Source organism: Maylandia zebra, linkage group LG3, assembly GCF_041146795.1.
Source record: "Maylandia zebra isolate NMK-2024a linkage group LG3, Mzebra_GT3a, whole genome shotgun sequence".
NCBI lineage: Eukaryota > Metazoa > Chordata > Actinopteri > Cichliformes > Cichlidae > Maylandia > Maylandia zebra.
The window spans coordinates 60,707,832-60,733,151 of record NC_135169.1 but is presented as its reverse complement, the minus strand read 5'-3'; the positions used below and the strand labels follow the sequence as shown (position 1 = coordinate 60,733,151).

The 25,320-nt window shown below is 40.2% G+C and overlaps 1 protein-coding gene across 2 annotated transcripts; it reads right to left on the bottom strand.

Annotated features, from left to right (window-relative positions):
- Window positions 1-847: 847 nt before the first annotated feature.
- LOC143416615 (SH3 domain and tetratricopeptide repeat-containing protein 1-like) lies at window positions 848-24,678 on the bottom strand. 2 transcript variants are annotated; one of them, XM_076882044.1, is made up of 19 exons: window positions 24,517-24,678; window positions 22,999-23,073; window positions 18,845-18,975; window positions 16,347-16,452; window positions 15,180-15,320; window positions 14,058-14,256; window positions 13,871-13,947; window positions 13,104-13,299; window positions 12,870-13,000; window positions 11,694-11,732; window positions 10,280-11,611; window positions 8,910-9,050; window positions 8,614-8,835; window positions 8,350-8,530; window positions 6,671-6,821; window positions 6,111-6,233; window positions 5,764-5,914; window positions 4,486-4,682; window positions 848-4,372 (listed from the first exon to the last, which is right to left on the bottom strand). In XM_076882044.1, the coding sequence occupies exons 1-19, from the start codon at window positions 24,629-24,631 to the stop codon at window positions 4,121-4,123; spliced, it is 3,960 nt and encodes a 1,319-aa protein (XP_076738159.1). In that variant the 5' UTR covers window positions 24,632-24,678; the 3' UTR covers window positions 848-4,120. The 2 variants fall into 2 exon arrangements, with proteins under 2 accessions (XP_076738159.1, XP_076738160.1); XM_076882045.1 differs by having other exon boundaries at window positions 22,999-23,070.
- Between the last annotated feature and the right edge of the window lie 642 nt (window positions 24,679-25,320).

Sequence of the window (25,320 nt, the reverse complement as noted above, 5' to 3'; positions counted from 1 at the left end):
AGCAAAGTTTTCAGCCATGAGATTATTGTTTATGCAATTTTAGGAAAAGATCATAATTTAAAAAAAAGTCTATGCTACTGGGGATGGTAATACTGTTATTAAAAATATGATTAAAAACATAAAAACCGCTTGTCCACATTTTTTTAAGTTTATTTTAATCAGAATATGAATAGTGTAAAATTTGAGCACTTGAGAATCTCTCAAGTCTTGAATGTTTGAATTCAGTGATGCCACGTTAAAAAATACAGATATTCAGTAAGATACAGTTTTTTTTTCATAGGTGTTTTTTAACTAGACAGAATGACCAGTTGGCACAGATGCAAAGGAAATGTGCAGCTGAACACGTTACATATTTTGGGCTGGTTAATGAACAGCCTCCAATTATCTGCATCATACTCAAAATTCATTGCAAACCATAAGATCTTCAACATCAGTGCAATAAACAAAGTTATGATCGGTTTAATAGAATAGAACAAGATCCTCCTCACAATACATATTAATAAAAAAACTGTGTTCACTGAGGCAGGAAGTGCTCGTCACAGAGCCTACACCTAAATAACTCAAATGCTTCTTTTGTCAGATCCAAGTCTCACAGTCTCATATAAGTCATTTAACTCTGACGAGTGAACTCGAAATTTCAAGTTAGCCCTGGCAGTCAGGAAGTGCTGTGAAGTTACGTAATGTCCTTGTCACTCTTGAAGCAGAAGCGGAAGAAATTACGTAATTCAAGACTGGCAATGCTCACTAGAAATTTTAACTTATTTTACTAACTTAAATTTTAACTTAACATCCATTTTTTTTCCCTTAAATTTCTACTTGTTAACTTGAAATGTTGAGTTATTCTTGGAGTTACTCTTTTGTTTCCAGTAGCAGAAACCAGCTTCCACAGAATGTTTCAGACTGGTGTCATTGGAAGGTCAGGGTAACTGATTCATGACGTACAAACTGTGTTTGTAACTCCACCCACAGCATTTTTCCAAACCCAAGCTCTTTCCCGTCTTCTTAGAGCCAATAATGTAAACTACACAACGTGTGTCACTGACATCATTAGAAGCATTAATGGTTTTTATATCAATGACTTTGTCCTTGTGTCAACTCAGAAGACAGTAGGTTGTTTTTCTGACATCCAAAAAGATTTATTATTGTTAACAAACAAACAAACAAATAAAAAATAAATCCAGGATTGATCTCCTGAAACACTAAAATGTTTAAAGAATAAAAACTGAAAAGATTTAGAATTTAAAATTGTATGATTTACAAAAAAAACCCCAACTATTTCCAGCACTATACAAAAGTCTTGGGTCAATCGTCACTTTTTAATATTTTGCTAGGAAAACGGGAAATAGGTTTAATCAATAGCTGCACCTAATTTACATGGAAAAACAGTACATGAGGCAAAACCAGGGTTTGTACAATTCTGCTGGCCATCTCTATTCTTCAACACAACAAATGGCACTCTCTTAAGTGCCATTTGTTGTACTTCCTTTAAATAGTCTTCAGGTCTACAGTTTTCCAAGCATCTTAAAGGAGGTAGATGATCTGCAGACTCTTTCAACAATCTCTCCTTTGTTCCTGTCGGTGTCCATATAATCCCACACTACCTCAACGATGTTGAGATTCCAGACTCTCGGAAGGCTAATCCATGACTTCAGTCTATTCAACGATGATTTTACTGCGTTGGTTAGGAATGATTTCCAAACTACAGAATGAAGCTGTTGCCAACAAGATGTTTTCTAGATGGTACAGCATGACAGATAATATCTGACAGTACATTTATGCTTTCTCTTATGCTCCAATCCCAGTTTATAGTCAGTACCATTTGGTCTCCAGCTAGTCAGCTGCCACTAAGAGCTTACATAAAGAAAAATACAGCAGACAAAATGAACAGCGCAACACAAAATTCTGTCTGGCAGCCCCAAACCACAACAGAGGCTCCTCCAGGTTTTCAGGACTGTACTGGCAGTTGCTCTGCTCCTGTAGAAACAGGAGGCAAACTGACATGCTTCATATGACACAAGCTACCGTTTTTGATACTATACAAGATACTGTTGCTTTTTGTGTGTGTGACCTTTTGCAGGTGAAAGTCACAACTTTCAGATGTACCGTTTCAGCTTCGTGACTTCTTTTGTCCACTGATCCAGTTTTTTTTCAGGACCCAACAATATTTGATCACCAACTCTTTGGGAATCATCCGGTAATTGTTAAAAATACGAGAACGTCTTTAGAACTGTTCGTACTTGTCACTCATATAACTCATTTACTGCATTCAAACTATTTTCAGAAAACTTGACCTCTGACCTTGAGGCGGCTGATCCCATAACACACTCATGCAGTGTACACATAACAAACTGAGAGTAGGAGTGTTTGTAATTGACTGACTCTGTGGTGCACAGATTACACTGGGGTCAAACTGGCTTGTAGGGGATCAAAAACGCACAAATTAATTTTTAAATCAACTTCAAGTAACTGTAATGTTTCCGAGTTTTTTGAGATTCTGTCTCTCTCCATCAAACTGAAATTATTATAAAGAACTATTAGACTACAGAAGTAAAGGACTATTCATTTCATAAAAATTCAACAGGGGATTGAATAATTATTTCTCCCATCAAAGTCACATCAAAGTAGTAAGCAAGTGCACTTTAGAAAGTTACATGAATAAGATATTTTATAAGGCTTTATATTCTGTACTTTCAGTGATGTCACAGAGGCTTAAAGGCACATGGGAAAAGGAGTTAGGTATAGCAATTGATGATGAAGAGTGGAAAGATGTCTGGAGTTATGCCAAATCAATCTCAGTTTGTAATCGTACCAAAGCAATAGTTAAAAATCATACACAGAATGCATATATCCATATTTCGCAGACATCAGTATAATCCTACCCTTTCACCCATGTGCCTCAAATGCAAGACAGAAATTGGTACCCTAACTCACAGCTTCTGGTCATGTTTGAAATTGCAAGAATATTGGTCTAATGTGTTATCTCAAATGGAGAAGATTTTCGGTTGTGAATTGGAGATGGACCCTCTGTCTCTTATACTGGGCCTCCCCAGCCGGCGATTAATATCCAAGAATAATAGGAGATTGTACTGTGTTCTCACCTATGCGGCAAAGAAGAATATAATACTCCAATGGATTTAGGTTGGCAATGAGTAGTGTTGGATCTAGTGCCATTGGAATATCTTTACATTTGTATTGCACTCAAAAACAGATCATTTCTTTAAGGTGTGGGAACCATACTTGAATTATGTGGAATCTGATGTTTCTAATATTATGTTACAAGGATTCTCTTGAGTGTTCAAACTGCAACGTAATACTGGGACCACAGGTATTGTACTGTATTGTATTTTCTCTTTATTTATTTATTTTTTAGATGGAACTGAGCTGTCGTTCTGTGCTTAGTTATCAGTCTGTTTTTTTTGTTTTGTTTATTTGTTTTGTTTATTTATTTATTTATTTTTGGTTCTGAATTGTACACTTTATTATGTTATGTAATTATGTACTGTTTGTGAAAACAGAAAAACTAATAAAAAAAAAAAAAGAAAGTTACATGAATAAGATCCAGCCTGGGATGTTCACTAGTGACCAGCTGTCGATTTTAAACGAGTGAACAGTGTTTCCCTGTTTCCACGTGTCAGGACGTACCTGTTCACAGTTGTCTATTTAAATGAAATATGAAGTAAACACAAAGATAAAGTTAGAGACCCACAGGCATTCAGATTTCAGGGAAGCAAACAGCATCAAACACGGTGCGTCTCAGAAAGAAACATCGAATTAAAGAGCTTAATTAGGTTTGAGACAAAGATCCCTCTATGTGACCTAAAACAAACGATATTAAATAAATATTTCATTATGTATTTCATTTCAATGATCAAAAAATTTCAGTATATGCCTGGTTTATGCCGCTGGCACGCTCGTCTTACAGCAACGGTGGCTCAGAGTTATGACGTTTTATTATTTAAACTGCTGAAAAAAATCTGTTTTTTCTCTGGAATTATTGACTTTATCATCATGTTGGAAAACAAAACTGTGAAACTTTGAAAAGCAGCTTCAGTGTGCAACGTTGCTTCATGTCTACTCTGTACCAACAAATAGCATCTCCTGTCTTCATGCAGTGTCCCTCCTACTGTCCTATATTCTTGTATTGTGCGCTGCTGTACTGCTGGCCTGGTGAAATATTTATCCTCTTTGCGTTCAGCTCTGCAGCAAATCCTCGTGCCTTTTGATAAAAGAAGAGCGAGCGCTCCCGGTCTATTATGAAGTTGTGGTAGATGGTGGCGAGTTGGGTGCACAGCTGCAACTGAGACTTTTTGTTGCCCAGATCCATGGCTGCAGCGAGAGCTAAGTGGTAGTATCCAGCAGCATCAAAAGGGTCCTGTCGAGGCAGGATTTCAGTTTAGGCATATCGCAGATCACTATGTTCATCAGATTCACATTTTATTGTTTAAAATACAGAAAACAACCCACATCTATGACCCAGTCCATTACCTTCAGATCAGTGAATATAATGTCTCCCAGTGTTTGGTACAGCCTCACATAATACAGTGGCTCCTCATCGAACTGCAGAGGTGTTGGGCAGAGGGTCAGGGTCTTCAGGTAATAGTGCTCAGCCAGTTCACACTGTTTCAGACAGTGGTACAGTGAGCCCAGACGGTGGCACGCCACTCGCTCATTCAGACGCTCACCTACATGTACACAGTTCATTTGGTTTTAGCACAGGACCTAATGTCAGCATGTAAGCCAGTGATACGTTTTCATAGGAGCAAACTTTGGAGTCTAATCATACGTGCTGTTCACAGCTGTCATGATTTATTATCATTTGTCATTACACACCCCAAAATTACTAAAACCAAAAGAAGACATTATAATTTTATCGTCATTACATTAATAGAGATTAATAAGAAAAAAATACTGCAAACACCAAGTAAATTACATTAAAAATGAAAATGTTTGTTTGACTGTTAGGATGTTCTCTGTATTATTTTAACGTCTTTATCTCACAATTCAAAGTACCTTGAGGCGCCTCAGGTCATACAGGAGATAATGAAAATACTAGACAAACTAATGTTTAGAACAAGTTAATGTTGAAAAGGAAAATGCAATCGTTGAAGGCAGCTTATCTAAAATAACAGCTGATACTGTTGTGGGCAGTGCAAAGCAGCTTAACTGGATTCAGGCTCTGGGATTTGTGGATGCACAAAGCACCACAAAAAAGCTACAAAACAAAGTTAGCAAATAACCTACTAACACTCTTGCTTTGAGTGGCAATAGACAGGAACAGAAAACACTAGTAAGCAATAATTGTGTGCTGAGGAAACCCTTGGTTGAGTGTCTATTCGAAGTTACCTGCAGGACAAATGGAAGCCCCTTACATATGTACAGTTTGTAAAACTGTTAATGTTACCGCTCCGACATGCCATTAATGCTTCCATAGTTCAGCATGTAGTCACCTGACAACACACCTATTATCCAAAGGGTTTTTAAAAATGGTTAATTTATGTTCTGTGTTATGTAGGTTAGCAATCAGTGACAGTACAGGTACACACTGGGTACTACCAACAACTCCTAAACCTGAATATTTTAAGTCAGCATCAGCACCTGACGAGCCTGAAAAAAGGGGACTGGGTGAAGCTGCATCTTTAAAGTGCTTTTAATTATAGTAGCAATAGTTTTGAAAAGTACAGAGAATACACTTTGGTCCAGTGCTGACACACTTCATGAAAGACAAAAGATGGAAACGACTTCGGTGTGTGCTGTTTTGCTTACCCAGACTCTTACTGATGTCAGCTGCAATGTGAGCAAACTCCACTGCTTCCCCGTACAGCTTGAGACAGAACATCACTTCAGTGAGCTTATTGCACAACCTCAGTCTACTGTGAATGCTGTTGCTCTTCACTGCGATTGGCAGAGCACGGTCCTACATGCAATGAACATAAAAATACAGCCATTTAATTATGATAATTACAGTGTTGAGCTTTTATTAGTTTGCACCAATTTTGGAGAAATTACAGTAATATCATCATAGCACAATAATGCTGAAAAAGTTTTAACAAACATGGATAAATAATCTAATCCTACATAAGAATGACTGAAATCACATTATTCTAAAGTACCCTGTAGAAGAGGACAGCCTTGTCCCTGTCCCGGCAGCTGTCGAAGAAAATGTCTCCTGCAGTTTCAAGAAGCTTCAAGATAAAGCTTGTGTCTCCTGTGCTCAAAGCTACATCCTGAGCTGCCTGAAAACACCAGAAATACAGGATTTCAGTGTATGATAAACAAATTTCATTTTGGCCAAAGCCGAAATCGCTAAAATTGTGAAGACTGCTCTTTCATCCACACATTTTCTTTGCTGATTATCTGACTTAAGAGTTGTGGTAAGTGGAGTAATTCTTTTATAATACTTTTCTACTCTGCGCAGACCCAGGACACACTGGTGAGATTACATCTCTTTATTGGCCTGGGATGCCTCAGTGTGTCCCTGATAAACTGGAGGAAGTGACTGGGGAGTTGGCTGTTGTCCCCATAACCTGACCCAGAATAAGTGGAAGAAGACGAATGGATGGATTGAATTTGAGAGATATTCATGATGGCTGACATAGTTTTCAATGTAAACTTGCAATTCTGAGAATAATAAAAGTTTAAGACAATACAAATGAAAACACTGGTATCAGACCTGAACATAAATGTCCACCAGTTCAATCTGGCCCAGCAGCTGGTAGATCTTCCCGGCTTGTAGCCAGCCATATGCTTCCTTCTCCTTGCAGCCCAGGTCAATGAAAATACCCAGACTGGTCTTGGTGTAGTCAAGAGCAGCTCGGTACGCCCTGAAACAATTCAAAGATAACTTTAAAGGTCTACAGTGGTCCCAGTGTTAATTTGATTCCATTCAATTTCATTTACCCTTCACAACAGCAGTTGCCTCAAAGCACCTTACACTATAAGGTAAACCCTACAATATTAGAAAAAAATCATCACAATCATACAGCCACCTATGAGCAAACACTTCGTGACAGTGGGAAAAAACTATTTTTATATACTCTTCCTATCTGACAATCACATGCATTCATATTCTGATGGATCCATCAGAGAGCAACTTGAGCAACTTGGCATTCGGCAAACAAACCAGCAACCTTCTGATTAGTAGGTGACCTGCTCTAGCACCTGAGTTATAGCTACCACAGGTTAAGTATACGCTAAATGGCAGGGGAACATGATGAAAACAGCCCCACCAAGGCTGGAGATGGAGCAACACTGGAAGATCACATGAAAGGAGGAAACAAGACATAACAATGCTAAATGGCTAGTGTAGCTAATAGCAGACCACAGCAACCTCCCTGAACAGGATCCAGTAACCATCACAGTGGCAGACATCCAAAACAGAGTCTCAAGCATGAAGAGTTGGACAGCATCAGAGCCTGACATGACACAAGCCTACTGGCTAAAGAAGCTAACTGTACTCCATGAGTGCTTGGTAGCACAAATGAACCAGTTGCTAACGAATGAGACACACCCAAAATGGCTAACTGAAGGCTGGACAGTCCTGCTCCCGGTAGATAGTTGCAGATTGTAAGATCAGACTGACCAACCTGTGCACTACCTGGATTGACTACAAGAAAGTCTGGTCATGGGATGCCTCACACATGGATCCTTGAATGTGTAGAACTATACAAGATCAAGCAAGAGCCTTCATCAGGAATTCAATGGGGATGTGGCGAACAACACTAGATGCTAACTTCAAGCCAACTCATACAGTCATACAAACTGGCGATGGCTAACCAACCAAATATAGTAGTGGTGGAGAAGCAGAATAAGACAACCATGGTCCCCGTGGTCAACGGAGAACTCGGGGCAGTGACCCCCTAAGCTAGGTGAGTGGCTCCAGCAGATTCCAGGAATGACATCAGAGATCTCTGTCCAGAAGAGCGCAGTCTTAGGAATGGCTAAGATACTGCACAGTACCCTCAAGCTCCCAGACCTCTGGCAGAGGACCCGAGCTTGAACGATAAAAGAGGAGCAAGCGGTGTGAAATTATAATGTGTATAGATCCCTTTGAGTTCTGTAGAATGGAAAAGCTAAACAAAAATATCCGAAACCAGCACTGGGCAAAACACATTTAGCACTGTGAAAGTAACATGACAGGAGTGTTTAAAATTCTTCTCCTCAAATGGAAGGTCTGGAATAATCAGGCCTCGTCTTATCATAAAGACCTCAATAGAGCACTTCGCTCTCAAACTGCCGGAGCCTTCAGCTTTCAGTCCCGATCTGATCTAAACCACAGAACACTGCACTTTGCTGCATAAAAGGTAAGTGAATGTCATATTCCAGTCATACTGCAAGTCTACATGCACGTACTGTTCTGTGCCAATAGAAAGGTAGATCTGGCTGATTGCTTCCAGTGCTTCTCCCTCCTGTTCTCTGTATCCGGTGCGTCTCAGCAGCTGGACTTGGTGCTGACTGTAGATTATCCACTGAACCTGGTTTGGAATCTTACACTCATACAGACGACACAGACATCGTGTTACACCGAGCTCGTCTGGCGAAGTGACAGAGAGAAAGAAGGACAGTTTTAACACAGAATATAAGATACTGCTGTGGTTATGTGACATTCATACTTACACTCTAACAAGTTAGCATTGATTGCCAGAAGCAGAGCCCACTCATAGCATCCTTTCCCATAGTCCAGCTGCTGTTGCTTCACATAATACTTTCCCAGCTCCATCAATACGGGGATAAAGTTTTCCACATTGCTTTCTTCACTGAGCTCAGAGAAAAGCTGAACTGCCTCAGACAGATGCCTCTCTGCTAGTGTTTTCGCTCCAGCCTTCAGACACAACAACCCTTTATGAAGATGAGAAAGAGTCATAACATAGTTGGAACGAAACATTTATGCGCAGTAGGATATTCTAGCTCACCTAGATTGGCCTGAGCTACGGCCCCGTTTGGCATATCTTCAAACTCTTGGCAGATGTCAATAGCAGCCTGGTAGCTCTCTGCTGCCCTCCGAACATCACCCATACATCGAAGTGCCACGCCCCGCATGTTGAGAACCACACCTTTGTATTGCATTAAAGAAATTTACTTTAACATTTAAGAAATGCCTGTTTGCTAAATCTTTATCCTACAGTACACTCCACATAGTTTTATTAATCAGTTGAAGGTCTGAGTCTTTCTAAAGGTGACCGCTTTCTTTAGTTAAAAGTTTCAGCTGTATGTAATATATATAACAAAATGAGTTAGTCAAGATCCCAGATACCAAAATAGTTATATGTGCAAAGCTGTGGTTAAACTCTGATGTAACTCTGAATGAAGACGTGGAAGAGAGGCAGAGGTTAATAATAACTAATCATTAAATGCTGAGTGATGCATGAGTGTGAAGCAGAAACACTCCTAAGCCAATTACTAAGGAAGGATTCAGAGTCACCTGATCCAGTTCTAACTAAACAGAAGTACAAAGGGTGTCATTTTAGATGAACTTTTCAGGGAATTTTAGGACATTCTGATAATAATGAATTACAGTAGAGCAGTCTGGAAGTAATGAAAGCATGAACTAATTTATCAGCATCACTCTGAGACAGGATGTTTCTAACTTTAGAGATGTTGCACAAATGGAAGAAAGTTATACATATTTAATACATGAATTAACGGACAAATCCTGGTCGAAAATGACTCCAAAATTCTTACTGTTACTGGAGGCCAACGTGACAACATCCCGAGTAAGCATCTGGTTAGACATGTTTCAGATATTTTTAGTACAAAAACCTCAGTTTGATCTGAATTTTGAAGCAGGAAATTAGAGCTCGTCCAGGTCTTTATGTCTTTAGACATTCCTGAAGTTTAACTACTTGTTGTGTGTTATCTGCCTTTGAGGTAGACCTTGGTTTATAACTACATTTAAGAGTGTGAAACAGCAGATTACAACTTTGAAATATGAGCTGCAGTTTTTAAAACAAAGTATAGTTTGAAGACAAAATGAAAAAGCTAAACAGCTCAGCACACACAGCTTTGCTTATTCCAGTCTCTTAAGGTCAAATGACACATTTTAGAAATGAAAACTCAGGAAGAGACGGTCCATACAGATCTGGGATCAAGAATATAAAAAGCAAATAAAATATGATATCACTTCCTGTTTATCAGCTTTACAGTGAACTTGCTGTAAAGGACATATTTGTAGAAGCAAATCTTAAACTTTTGTGAGGCTCAGCCTGAAGGGCATCTGTGCAAATTTGGGTGAAAACTAAAAAACACTTTAAATTTTTAATGCGATTTATAGAAACCCCCTCACCTTCCTGAGGAGTTGTGCAGTGCTCTGGAATCGAAGCCAGGATTGATTCCAGTATGTCCAAAGCAACTGCAGGCTGACTGTTGTCAATGTAAAGCCACGCCAGCCAGATGAGAAAACCTTTTCTTTCTGAAACAGAGACGCAAACTTGCCTCGAAGGACTGTTGTTGATGAGAGCCTGCATATGGCAAATCGCATGTCCCGTCATCTTGTGTTTGCAATAGAGTTGGCAAAGACAAACAGTGAGCTGGTGGCTCAAAATTTGGTAATGGTTTCTCTCTCTACTTTGGAGCTTTGGAAAAGTGAGAGCTTTGTGCAAATATGGAGCCATCTGAGGTGGAACGGGGGTTTCTTGTTCAGCGACAGTGTCCAAAAGTAATACCATACTGCCAAGACAGTCAGAGAGCGTGGCAGAGGGCAGCAGAGAAGCTCTCCTGACTGAACTGGCACTGAGGTGGGGACGGTGAAGTTCACTGTAAAGCTTTCCCAGCGCCAGATATCCATGACTGGGAGAGATCCTCCATGGTCTTTGAGCTTCATCACAAAGAATGAGTAGCCTTTCCAGATAAGGAACAACTTGAGCTCCCATAGCAGAAGTCCAGTGGTGCTTTGCCAACAGCAGACAAGCCCGGGCTTCTGCCATTTTGTTGTGAGAGAGGATAGCTTTCTTGAGCATGTATTTAAGAGAAGAGTTGTCCTCTAAGCTTTTCAGACAATCTGGGATTCCTATTAGTAAGGCAACAAGTCGTTCTGTCACAGCAAAGAAACTTTCTGTATTTTTCTGCAAAAGATATGTTGCAGCAAGGTTGGAGAAGATGCTGGCCAACAGCCTGAGGTCTGTGAAGCCTTCTCTTGGGACACTGAGAGTTTCCTCAAAATAAACCTGGGCTTGATTGAACTTTGACCTACCCACACAGAGCTTCCCCAACAGGAAGCATAAACGAGTTTGTGACCAGAAAAGGTGTTTCTTCCTGGCTGTCTCCCTGGCAACACCCAGAAAGGAAATCAGTTCATCCTCATCACAGTGACCAGTGAAAGTGGAGGAGGCCAGTTTTTCAGAACTCAGTCCGTACAGAATGCCAAACTCTACTTTGTAGTCTCGGCCGTCCAAAAAAGATAAGAGTGGAATCAATGTGTTCTTGTTCCCTTCAACTGGTTGCACCACGAAAGAGGGAAGTTTGGGGCTTTTTGCCTCCGCAGCCAGGCCCGATTCCTCTAGAGTCTCCCTCTTGGTTACGGTGTAATGAGGGGTCGACTGTTTGTCTTGATCAAGAAACCTGTGAATGTTTGTCTTGAACTCTTTCTGTTCAGACTCAACTTTTCTTGAAAAGCTGGCTGCAAAAGAATAATGAGAGAGACAATAATGATGGCATGCACAGGAGGCCAGTTAGTAAAGAAATGCTAATGTCATACTTACGTGATGTTTTTTTCTCAGAATCCTGATAAGTGACCATATCTAAGATTGAACAACAGCCATTATGAGAAAGTGAATGTGTAAACAACAAAATCCTCAGTAACTGGTAAATAAATGCTCAGAAACAAAACTTGGTGCAAATTATATACACAAATGTACTTTATACTTGTCTTTGAACCTTTATTTATACAAAACGGTAGCGACAGAGAACTGCATGCATCCAAAACAAGCGAGAAGTTGGACTGTGGCCACAAAAGTCTTGAAATTCATAGACACAAAGAAATGCCATAAAATTATTATATGCACGGTGATCTAACTGGAATCTTTGCGCGCAATAGCCTATAAAGGCAAAAAGAGTGTAACTTTGTCACAGTAAAGCAAAGGACACCAGACACAGGTTTCTTTCATCTGTGACAACATGGCAACAGTTTTTGTATATTTAATCAAACACAACCATAACCACAGCAGTGGCAGTTTACAGTGATCTGAATTATTTTAGTCATGCTAGCAGCAAGATTTCACAGATGGCACAGATGTTAGCAGGCTGGTTGGTACGTAATGTTTTTAGACTTTTCCTCAAATGCCACCAACACGTCAAAAATTTACATTTAATAAGTAAGTAATCATTTGGAGGATTGCAATTTTTCATGTCCCTAATTCATATAACACCTCATTATGCTTGTAGATTTTGCCTCCATGAACTCATCAATGGAAGTTAAGCAATGCTGACAGCAGCACTTACAGGTCTTCGTGTTGGACTTGGATGGCGGTTCTTTGTCAGGTTTTTATTCTTGCCACAAACTTTGGCACACTAAACAACCTGTTGTTGGGCTGAGTTCATCTATTTGTGTCAAAATGTCTCAGACACAACCAATTGTAATATCTTATAACTTTCCTATCTTGCAATTTGGTGACCTAGATCTGCTCCATCGTTTAATACTTTTTTCTTCTCTTCCCATGTTACAGCTGCTCCTGGCTGGTCTTTTTTCCATAATCTTGCTGACATACAGACAAAATACTACTTGCACAGTCTTTATTATTAGTCATCCAACAATCACTAGCTAGCTTGCTAAACCAAAATATGGTATTTACAGCAAAGATTTTATTTAACTGGTATGTAAGCATATGTACTATGAGCATCGGTAGGTATCAGTAAGCCGTTTTCCTTTTCCTTCTCACCTAGTTTGTAATTATGCCCAATATCATTATGAGATTTTTTCTTCAATATGGCAATGGATTGTTCGATGACTTTTTCCTCTTGCGGACTCGAGAAAATCCAATCCTCTTCATCTAAAAAAATCTCTGCAGAGCTGGAGTGGTGACAGAGAAGAAAACAGGTACACACTGTCATCATCTCAACCTAAAATGGTGTAATACAATATAACTGTATACTGTATCGGCTGTTACACTCACTCGTAAGCGTCAGTGGACGGTTTTACCAAGCTTGTCCTGACCAGACCCATTTCTCCTGTTGCTTCCTTCTTCCCCGTGAACCAATCAAAACAAGGCACCAAAAATCCCACAATCGTGATGGGATCACCAGGTGACACACTCAGCTCGTCCGGGCCCTCAGCATCATACTCCTTTTTAGCTAGACAGGTTCCTCTGGCTAAACAGAGGAGACACTGCATGAAGATAGTCCCAAACTGTGAGAGAGGTTTCTGTAGCAATAAGTATCTCTGAAAACTGGAAAATCAACTTTACTAATGCATATTTGCCCAAATGTAATCAATGGTATACGTGGCGTATGTGTGGCCAACTGTCACATCACCAAACCCAATACATACAAAGTGTTAAGCATGCCACCTGACTGCTTTGTGTAAAGCTGGGTAAAGGGGGGGGGGGGAATTATTGTCTGGGGGTGCTCAGCATACCGAGACATTTTGGACAATTTCATGCTCCCAACTTTGTGGGAACAGTTTGCAGATGGCCGTTCCTGTTTCAAAATGACTGCACCAGTGCACAAAGCATGCTCCATAAATGGTGTGGAAGAACTTGACGGCCTGCACAGAGTCCTGACCTCCATCCAACAGAACACCTTTGGGATGAATTGGAGGCGATACTGTGAGCCAGGCTCTAGTTGTAGCCCTAGTCCTAGCACAGTGACCTCAAGGCTAGACTGGAAATGATTATATGAGATAAATGAAAGTAACTGAAGTTAACATAATGCAAACACTTACCAAAGTGCAGAGGGAAGTCACAGGTAGATTTACCATCACCTATTAAAATGCTTTCTGCACAAGATTTGAGAAACCACCTGTGGACAGATGGGATTATCTGACCTCATTTACGGTGCTTCATGTTCACATCAAAGTTACTATGAGACTGCTTAAGGTCCACACGGGCCTTTATGTGGCTGTAACTCACTGATGGAAAGGGATGACTGGCTCCAGAGCAGGTCTAGGTGCAGTGCCCCGCGCTCCATCAGCCAGACAGAGAACAGTCCACCCTGAGCCTAGGAAGGGAGGCTCGAACTGGGCTATGTCTCCCTGCTCCAAGTACAGGTCTCCTCCAGAGGTTGAACTGTCAAACATCTGGCTAGCACTGCAACTGGCAAACAATGAACCTAACAACAAAGAGAGTGACCAGGCTAAGTTTACTTATATAATGACAGTAAAACAGCAACTCCGTACACATGTATTAAAAAAATTAAAAAACTGGGGGCAGCCCAGACCTCCTGGTGGCTGGGATACTCAGAGCCCTCCAGCTAGTCTGGAGGAACGCCTTCCCCAGCCAAGCTGGAGGTCATAAGGACATTAATGACATTAAAAATACAAAAAGCTCTTAGTGACATTATTGCACAAACTGACTGGCTCCTGCTGTTGTCTACATTCTGAGGGCTAGAAATGTCCAACAGAGAGGGAAAGAGAGAGAGAAAACATTTTGTCGTGGAAAACTGCAACAGCCTGAGCTGGAGCTTTGAGATCAGCTGACTAATATTCACTCACCTGCATTTATTGCTGAACATTAACTGTAAATAAACACACTGAGCTTGATCTTCCAAACTGGCCTCCTGAGCCCACCTGATCTCCTCAGCTATGACAGTACGATCTGGCCATAAATTAAATAAGCGGACCCATGACTAAATTGCCCCCCCCCCCCCCCAAAAAAAAGCAATATCATGGGTTCCTATACTGTTTGGTATAGGAATGATACAGGTGTGGCTGGTCCTTTAAATAAATGGACCTCAGTCAGGCTGCTTGTGAAATTATTTCTCAGAACAAGTTTATATCAGTCCTTTAAATTCACTACACAACATGGCATTTGAGTGGGAGGATTTGTGTTTTCTCAATGCCTGCATATAAAATGATGTTGCGTTTGGTGTGAATTGGAATTATCAGCATATAAACATATGTAACTCATTTAAATAGTTAACTTATCCTTTCACTCATCTAAGATTTTACCAGGTAAATGCACACCTTTGTTACTAATTTACAGTTTCCTGATCTCATGTCTAATCACCTTCTAAAATGATATTTTAGTGCCAACCTTCTTGTAGGAGGATGCCTCTGTAGAAAAGGTTAAGTGTTTCCTCCTGAATGGTCACCTCAATAGCAAAGTCATCCTTCAAAGAACTGAGCCAGAACGTCTGCTCTAGCAGTAGGTTCTCCATGCAATGGCGCAGGAAACCTGGAGGAGAGGAGGATGTTCACAGAAGGCAGTGTGAGGTATTTGGATAAGATGTACCACAAAACATGACATTTTACACTGTGTCATTATTTATTAACAAGAACTAAGACAAAATGCCAGAGCAGTGTGGAACAACCAAATACACTCCACTAATCCAACACCTTTAGCAACAATAACTTGAAGTTTATGTATTAATTTAAAAGGAGGACTTTTATCCTCATCTCTACAACATCTACATCATCTTTTGTCTGTTTATTGAGGTTAACAGGCGTTTGTTTATGTCCAGCTCTCTTAACTTCTTGTCACAGTATTTTAGTTGGATTGAGGTTTGGATTTGACTGGGCCAGTACAACACCTCGTTTTTTTCCTTCTTCAGTCATTCTGTTGTAGATTTGCTGGTGTTCTTGGGCTCACTGTCCAAGCTATAGCCTCCAAACAGAGTCCCTCACACTCGACTCCACACAGAACATAGTCTGTCTCCAGTTATACAACTTCAATTGTCATTAGCAGTGTTGGTCAAGTTACTTGAAAAAAGTAATCAGTAACTAATTACTGATTACTTCCCCCAAAAAGTAATCCCGTTATTTTACTGATTACATATTTTCAAAAGTAATTAATTACTTAGTTACTTTTATGAACAAGATTTAAAACCTGAAGAGGTGATAAAGCGATAGATCTCTCAGCTCAATTCTACTTTTTCTTTCCAAGCTCCTTAGATGACATCCCATATACTTCCACCTGGTTCTAATATAATGCTTTGCTACTCTTCTGAGCGCTTCACACAACTTTGTGCATTCACCCAATCACACCAGCACATTTTTTTTTCTGTTTTCTAACATTCACACTCTGATGGATGCATCGGAGAGCAATTTGGTATTAGTATCTTGCCCAAGGCATGCAGACTAGGAGAAGCCAGGAATCGAACCGCCAACCTTCCGATCAGTAGATGACCTGCTCTACCTTCTGAGCTACAGGTGTAGCTACAGGTACAGCTCAGGCGGAGCCACGCTACAGTGTACTCCATACCTATTCTGTAATATGTGGTGAACTTCCATATGTCTTCAAACGTTGTGAACATCACATAAATGGCTTTTCTTTCACTGTTGATGGAGATGAGATGGGCGGACAGCTCCTGAAGAAAACAGAAAACAGTGTTGATACTGAAGTTTCTTAACTGTCCATCTGATCCAATTATCATTTGATGCTCACATTTAACAAACTGACACATAATGAATGTCATTTAAACATCAAACTGAAGGTTTTGACAGCCACTTTTCATGTCTCAGTAAAACGCATTTTACAGTTTTACAGCAGTTACAGGAAGTACAGCAGAAAAATGAGCTGTGGCAGCACAACAAGAAGAGAAGAGTTAATATTTAACTGAAACGTGGTCCAATAATGTTTCACAGCTCCAGCCATAAAAACTCTAAAGACCACCACTTTCCAGATGTTTTTGAAGTATGAGACAGAGAGTGAGCAACACCACATGAAGATAAGCAAACTTCAGAATAAGTATTTAAAAATAAACAAAACCAGCAGAAAACATATATGATGATGATCTGCCCAAAATGTGTCTCGAATAATTCAAACAGTGGCAGGTTGCTCACTGACCACAATCACATGGCTGCCAGTGCACACAAATGACATCAAAACACAACACAGTGAAAAGAACACAAATGTCTGTTTTCTGTGGAGGTCCATAACACTCACTCACTCTTCTCTCAACCAACCTTTGTTTTCACCGGGGCGCTGCGACACAGAGCCTAGGATCACTGTAGTGACCCTAATATCACGGCAGAGCTGTCAGGAAGTGTTTGAACTCTTTCAATTAAAAAGGTTGAGGAGTTACAGATGTTTAAAAGATGTTGTGAAACATCTGTCTGACACCAGTGACAGGGTACGCTTTAGAGGGTTCAACCTCTGATCAGTTTGTTTGAAACCTTCTCACATGGCCACTCTCAGCTTTTCCTCCTCAATCGCCACTTAAATGAAAAATCATTTTTTACATTTGTATCACAAACACATGCTTTATAGAATACGAGGCTGCACAATGAGCAGAATATAAAGTATTTAAAATGAGTTCAATATTAATCTATTTAACAGCAATGGGGACAATTTTCTGCTGAATAATTATTTTTACTTTTGATAAACAGTTATTTATTTGTAAAAAATGTTTGGAATCATGTCTGATTTTCGTTCCACTTCTCACGTGTGCACCACTTTGTGTTGGTCTTTCACCTGGAATTCCAATAAAATTGATTCATGTTTGTGGCTGTAATGTGACAAAATGTGACCGGATACTTCTGAAAGCCACTGTATTAAAGAAATATGAAGATGGACAAATATGTTAGCACAAGTCTGTGGGCTTACATTGTAATAAACAGATGAGTAAAATTACAGAAAAAGTTATGTTAGCTCATTGAATGACGGTGGGGGGGGTGGGGGGGGGGTGGGGGGGGGGTTATGAATAGGAAAAGCCATAAATCTACAGAAAATATAGTTTCAATACCAAAAATGTTTGCCCCCTTTCATATTTAACAAAAACGTCTCTCTCTTTGCAGGCCGATTGTGGCCCCTGAAGTAAAAACAGCTGTTATACTATACTATACATACTGCAGTGCTGCTGGCATTTCAGATGGAGTTAATAAAGTACTGTACGAACATATGTTTAAATGTGAAAGCTTTAATCTAAAGCACTTTAGGTGGTCAGTAAGCATATTCCCTCTGAAACATGAACGGTGTGGGTGTCAAGCATGCACAGGCATCACTGGCAGACCGTCTCCGGCCATTTCCATGGAATTCCCACAGAATCCTGGAGCTGAGCTCGCAAAGTGTCGGCGGCCTCAAAAGCCAATCCCTGCTGAATTCTACACTGGGAACTGTTGCAGCCACACATCACTTGATTAGGATAAAATGTTTCACCACAGAATATCAGTAGTGAGGTTTTGGGGCTCACTGAAACCTCAGGGGTAGAGTTTCAACCTAAACTAAAGGAGCGACCCCCTCAGGTAAAATTCAACATTTCATAACCTCTTTGACCAAAAGGTTTATCAGTTGGCAGCTCCTTAGAGACAAAGTACTGCCACCCCTGCTGCTACGTCAAGCCGTACATTCCACACTCCACGAGGAAGGAAACAGAAATCAACTTAGGAACAGTGCCTACCATGAGGCTCATGGAGATCCATGAGCACTTCAGGTACTCGTTCACTGCTCCCTCCTCCCCCCAAAAAGTACAAAGAAGACATTTTTTCTCCACACTGTAAGCTGTGTAATGGCCAACAATGTTCTCCATGTTCAGCACCTTATAGCTTCTGTGATGGGCAGGCCAGAAGACGGTTGCCTTCCTGGGATACTTCACTCACTTTTAAGTTTTCAATACACAAAAAACAAACTAAGGAGAAGATATTTATTGCATTGTTATCAATTCATGGAGGAACTTTGTGTTGGAGCACATATATAATGGACTAAAATACTCAATAGAAGGCTTTTGTGTGTGTCTGTGTGTTATGAGTCAGGAGTTATACCTTAAATAGGGTATTGACCTCGGAGCTGTCAGCCTCCAGCATGCACAGTTTCCCTCGCAGCATTTCCTGTGACTTTTCATCTGCAGGAAGATGGTCTGGACCCCTGACCACATCCAGCAGTACAGGAAGAGCTAAACACACAACACACACTTAATATAGACGTGACAGACAAGACTATGAGTGAATCAACTCTAATGTGCTGATTTCATAGCTTTCCTGTCCTGACTGGACAACACAGATTATAATGAAAATGAAATCAGCTAAAAAAATGTATCTGTTGACCAATTATTTCATATTTTATTAAATGAGTTTATGCCTCCTTGAATTTACATATATGGCTGTGTGGTGTCTATTAAAGATATAACCATACAACATGTTTTCAACCATGCATAAAAACAAGAGTAAACGGCACAGAATGAATAATTAGGAAAATACAGTGTTATAAATGAAAGTCATTAATAATCTCCATATTCAAGATGGTGCAGCTGATAGCAGCCTGAATACTGCTCAGTGCTACTTTTCCTGCTTGTGTTTATCTGTTCAGTTTTCAGCTCTTCCTTCCTGTTCACACACACATCAACAAAGTAATCAGGTTGTTTTGTTTGTTTTTAAATAAAACTTTACCCTGTCTTTCATCCATCTGGAGAATTCTGCAAAACTATTAGTTGGAGCAGCTCTCAACAGGATCAATGATATCTGGCTGGGTGAACATGTCCCCAACAGCTCACTATATCTACCAGGCTTTCAACTGCAATACAGAGCTTTCTCGAAAAGCGAAGGGAGGCGCAATCATTTCCATATAAACTGTTTCTATATAGGCTTCAACCTACAAATAGGATTCCGGCCAAATTCCAAAACTGAACCCAAGGAGATCTCATAAAATGAGTGCTCTTGGTTACCTTTGATCTGGTATGGCCAAAACCTCTATTAAGCCTCTATAACAATAGAAGATCAATAGAAGATCAACTCACATGGGTTAAAATACAAACTGCCAGTGAGTTCACTGTAAATAAAATCATCCAATGATGAGCTAATGATGAAACTGAGTGTCTCTCTCACAGTTTAATAAGTGACTGAAGAGGAACTTGTGGGTTCAAGGTATAAACCACTTTAAAATGTTTCATAATTTTCTACTGAGGTCACTTCAGTTTTACAGGTTAGATTATTTCCTGTAATACTCCAGGATCAAAGTACCACTAAAAGCAATATGATTTGTTAGGGTGATTTGTCTTCCTCCTAAAATGTTTTATCATGCATTAAAAAAAAAACACTGACTCCTAACTCATCTAAAATAGACTTCATGAGACCATAGCGTGTTCTGACATGATAACCCTTGCAATCCCAGCATCTGACAATGGTTCAAAGAACTTCTATAAACATCACTATTTTTGGTGTGCAACTTTCTCCAGACTGACAGCAAAACAACTAGTAGCTCAGTGTTCAAACATTCAGAAGAAGGAATTGCTCTCACAGCTAGAGATTGACAAGGTACATAATAGGATCATGGGGAAACTTGAAACCTGGACCCTCCGTAGCCGCTTACCAAGATCAGAACACCATGGCAGCAGTGATCAGTGAGATGACTATAAGATGAACAGCCACAAGGAGCAGTACCCACCATGGAGAAAGAGACTAGAGGCCAAGACCAAGGTAGCACAACTAATGGAGTTGCAGAAAGGTGCCTAAGAAGCACAGAAAGCTGTCTATGCCTGAGGCCTTGAAGACACCCAGGCAAAGACTACCAGCCTTGGACAGCTGCTTGAAGAGGTATACACAGAGAAGTAGAAGGCAGGAAAATAAACCATCTATTCTGCACAGAACCATCCAAGGTGTACTCTCAGTAGGGAACAATATGAGAACAGCACCACCAAGGCTGGAGACGGAGCAGCACTGGAAAAGCATATGGGAGAAGGATGCAAACCATAATAACAATGCTCAGTGGCTAGTGGATCTAAGAGCAGACCACAGCAACCTCCTTGAACAGGATCCAGTAACCATCATAGTGGCAGATATCCAGCTGGTAGTCAATGAGAGACACCCAGAATGGCTAACCAAAGGTCCAAGATTCCTGATCCCCAGGGAACTCCAGAAATAACCGGTCCCATCCAACTACCGGCCAATAACCTGCCTCAGTATCACGTGGAAGTTCCTGTCAGGCAGGTTAAGAAAAACAGGCACATGGCTCAATACGTAAGCAGGGAAGAGAAACGAATTGGCAGGAATACCAGAGAACCGAAACACCAGGTACTGATAGACAGAGCAAGACTGTAAGACTAGGCTGACCAACCTGTGCACTGCCTGGATTGATTACAAGAAGGCTCATGACTCAATGGCCCACACCTGGATACTGGAATGCCTAGAATTGTCCAAGAATAACAGGACCTTAAAAGCCTTCATCAGGAAGTCGATGGGGATGGACATTAGAGACCAACTTCAAGCCCATCGCACAGGATCTATCAAGGAGATGCCCTGTCCCCACTACTGTTCTGGATTGGCCTGAACCCCCTCAGTGAGATCATTGAAAAGAGTGGCTATGGTTACCGACTATGGAATGGAACAATCCTGTACATGGACATCAAGCTGTATGCCAAGAGTGAACGAGACATCGATCACACGAGTACCTCAGGAAGATGGCCATGGACAGCTGCATGCTCAGTGAATGCCTCAAGCAGCAGAAACCCAATAAAGAGGAGCAAAAGGAGGTACCATCGTGAAAGGACAGGCCCCTGCACGGTATGTAGCACCGGCAGATAAAGGAAGTGGCTGACATCCGAAATCCTACCAGTGGCTGGACAAAGCTGGACTGAAAGACAGCACAGAGGCACTAATCATGGCAGCACAAGAACAAGCTCTGAGTACAAGATCCATAGAGGCTGGGGTCTATCACACCAGGCAAGACCCCAGGTGCAGGCTGTGTAAAGATGCTCTGAGATAATACATCACATAACAGCAGGGTGCAAGACGCACAGAAACAGAAACATGTGTGCCGAATAAGGCCTGGTAGTCTCAAGGTCAAATCGGGACAGTAAGGTGGTCGAGAATGGCCGAGGTAAGATCCTGTGGGACTTCCAGATACAGACGGCCAAAATGGTGGCTAAACAACTGGACATAGTAGTGGTAGACAAACAGAAGAAGACAGCTGTAGTGATAGACGCAGTGATACCAAATGACAAAAAAATCAGGAAGAAGGAACACAAGAAGCTGGAGAAGTACCAAGGGCTCAGAGAAGAGCTCGAGAAGATGTGGAGGGTGAAGGTAAACATGGACCCAGTGGTAATCGGAGCACTAGGTGTAGTGACCCCCAAGCTAGGCGAGTGGCTCAAGAAAATCCCAGGAACAACATCGGAGATATCTGTCCAGAAGAGTGCAGTCCTAGGAAGAGCTAAGAAACTGCGCTGGACCCTCAAACTCCCAGGGCTCTGTAAGAGGACGCGAGCTTGAAGGATAAAATGTCCCCTGCAGGGGTGAGCAGGGAATTTTGTATATAGTCAGCCACTGTTTACCTATTAGCAATGTGACTGTGCATCAAGGTTTTACCAGGACCTTTACCAAGGCTGTCTAGCCTCTAGTACCTGTTATTGGCTATTTTGTAATGACCATATGAGCTACACCTGACCCAGACAGGCATTCTCAGCTCCAAATCTCAGAGTTTGCTGAATGAAACAATAGATAGGTGAGCCTTACTCCCAAGTGGAATTCTTACAGGAAGGGAAAACGTCATTGACAATGCAGTGATGATGTGATATTAAAAAAAAAGCCATTAACGTGCGAGTTATTCTAGTAGTTCTTAAGAAGATAGAATACCTACTAACCAGTATAAGAATAGTAAACTACTCTGATTCAGCTCTACTTTGATCACATCATAGATAAGCAACTTCATCACTGATACAGCATTTTCACGTTCACTAACACTCACGTTTACTTGTAGTGTTAACCAATCATCTGTCAAGAAAGTACTTACTGTAACTTGACTTGCATCATAACACTGAAAATTGTGGGGAAAAAACGTGTGATAGTCTCTAGTAACGCTCTTGAAATGTGGAATTTCCAAGTATTTCAATGAATGTTCATAATTCAATCACCAATTTTATATATTATATATATAATTAGTTAAAGATGGTTTGACAGCATTAAATTGGAATTGATAAACTCACCTACTGGGAAGTTTTCCTCATACGCTGACAGAGTTCCCTTCAGACTCACAGCATCTCCAGACAAACCATGCACTGCTAAAAACATAAAGTGTTATGTGTTTTTACATTTTACCATTATACAATCATTTGTTAATAACCTGTGAAAGATAAAGCATAATTATAGATGTGCAAATGATATCTAAAATACAGAAGACCTTTACAGTTGGATTTATCTGATTATTTGTTCAGTCACGCAAAATTAATTTGTTAAACTTCATATTTAACTAACAATATTCAATGAACAATTGAAGTTGTTTGCTCAAAGTAATTAAATGTTTAGCTATCGAATAATATTGTGAAATAGCAAACAACTGTTTATTTAATAAAATGCTTGAAGTTTGCATAATAAGTCTCGAAATAACTGAATACAACTAAATACAATACTCAATTACTAAATTACTCTACAAATATCCAGTGACTCTTTGCAATAATACATCTGAGAGGGGATTCATATTTTTATTAGTTGCTATGGTTAGGACTTTTGCACACAACATGTTTAAAATGTGGTGTTTTGTTCTACATGTAGCTACGTAACAGTTCATTCCTGCACATGAAACATTAGTTGAATAATCAACTAGCCAACAGCACCACTCTTTTAGCACAATTTAAACCATTTTTGGTGGAAAAAGTAATCAGCGAAAATAACCACTGAATGCAGTTGGACACAAAATGTCTGTGTAGGTTCTCAGTCATCCAGGTTCTGGTTGTCTAAGGAGGAAGGGAAAGCGACTGGACTTCTTTAAGCTTCCTGAAGAAATGGTGAAGATGCATTTAAATGGAACAACACTGTCATTCCTTATGTAGCAGGTAGAAACTCATCAAACCTCTGCTTGTAATGACCCACAGCCTTTTTCACACCTTGGCTCGTGTGACGAGGCACATGACCGGTAGTGAGTCAACACCCTCAGGGACAACTCCCACTAGGGCTTAAATACCTGGGCTCTGCCATTTATTGTTAGAACTGAAGATGCTTCTGGGATGAGAGGTTGAAGCTTCATGTGACTGGACGTCTTTAGGAAACTTAAACAAGTCCAGTCGCTTTGCTTTCCAAGCTCGTTGGATTGGACACAAAATCCTTAAAAATAAAAGTACCTAAACCAACAGTAAAATCCTGCTTTTATATGTTAATGTGTGACTTATTGCAATTTCATGATCTCATGTACAATCAGCTACAGCAGGAAATTTTCTTATTAGAACGCTACTTTTACTTCTAAATGTAATTTTTTTTAGTGACAAAGAGTATCTGAACTTAACTTTAACAAAGAACTTTTAACAGAACACGATGTTAGACACATATTTTTACGTAAGTCACACAGTCAGCTGCTTTACAACAGATAATTTGCTTATATAAACAGAAAACAGAAAAACAAAATTTGTCTTTAAGTTTCAGGCTTTCACACAATTACTGTGAAAAAACAATATAAAACGCATCTGCTAATTTGTAGTGAACGGCAGCATGAGAAGGATCTGTCTCATTACCCATTCCGCTCGGCCGGTGTAGTATCTCCGTCATATGCCGGTACTGCTGGACGTCAGTGGAAAGCTGTCTCCGGTACTTGTGGCTCCAAGAATCCCGCTCCGACCGGGCTGACATTTCCAAGGCAGCTGCGCAACGTCCTCTGCGACCAGTCAGCAGCACAGCATCACATGCCTGTGCACGATGCACCTGGTAAACTCCCAGTGAGGGACACGGAGGTCTGCCTCGCTTTTCCTTTTCAAAGTAAAAGTCTTCAAAAGTTTGACTTAGTGAGCCTGTAGGTCAATACGAACGAGTCCGAATTAACATACTATTACTACTACTAATAAATATAAATCAATATAAATAAATACTACTAATAAATAAATCCTTCTGATTTTACTGTAGAATTAGGTGCAAATGTTTTTTGTGTATGTGTTTGTGGTGCGTTTTATGGGTAATACAATATGTTGACCTTGATGTAAGCAAAGAGGGAGATCTTTGTTTCATTGTTTGCTTACTTCCCTTTTCTCATATTGTTGTTATTTACATTTATAAATATATCACAAAATCTTTTTTCACTTAATGTCATATATAACCTAATTAACGGTATATTACATTATTACATTTTTCAATCAACATTTAACAAAGTATACTGATTATACCGAAGCAACTTTTATTATGACGTTAAATGTGGATTATTTCCTGTGTTGGTTCGGTGAGCTCTACACTGACGTACATAGTAGTGAAAAGCTGTCGCTTTATTTCAGTTTTTCTTTTATTATAAATGCTGCCACTTGTTTATCTGCACACCAATAACCAGAACA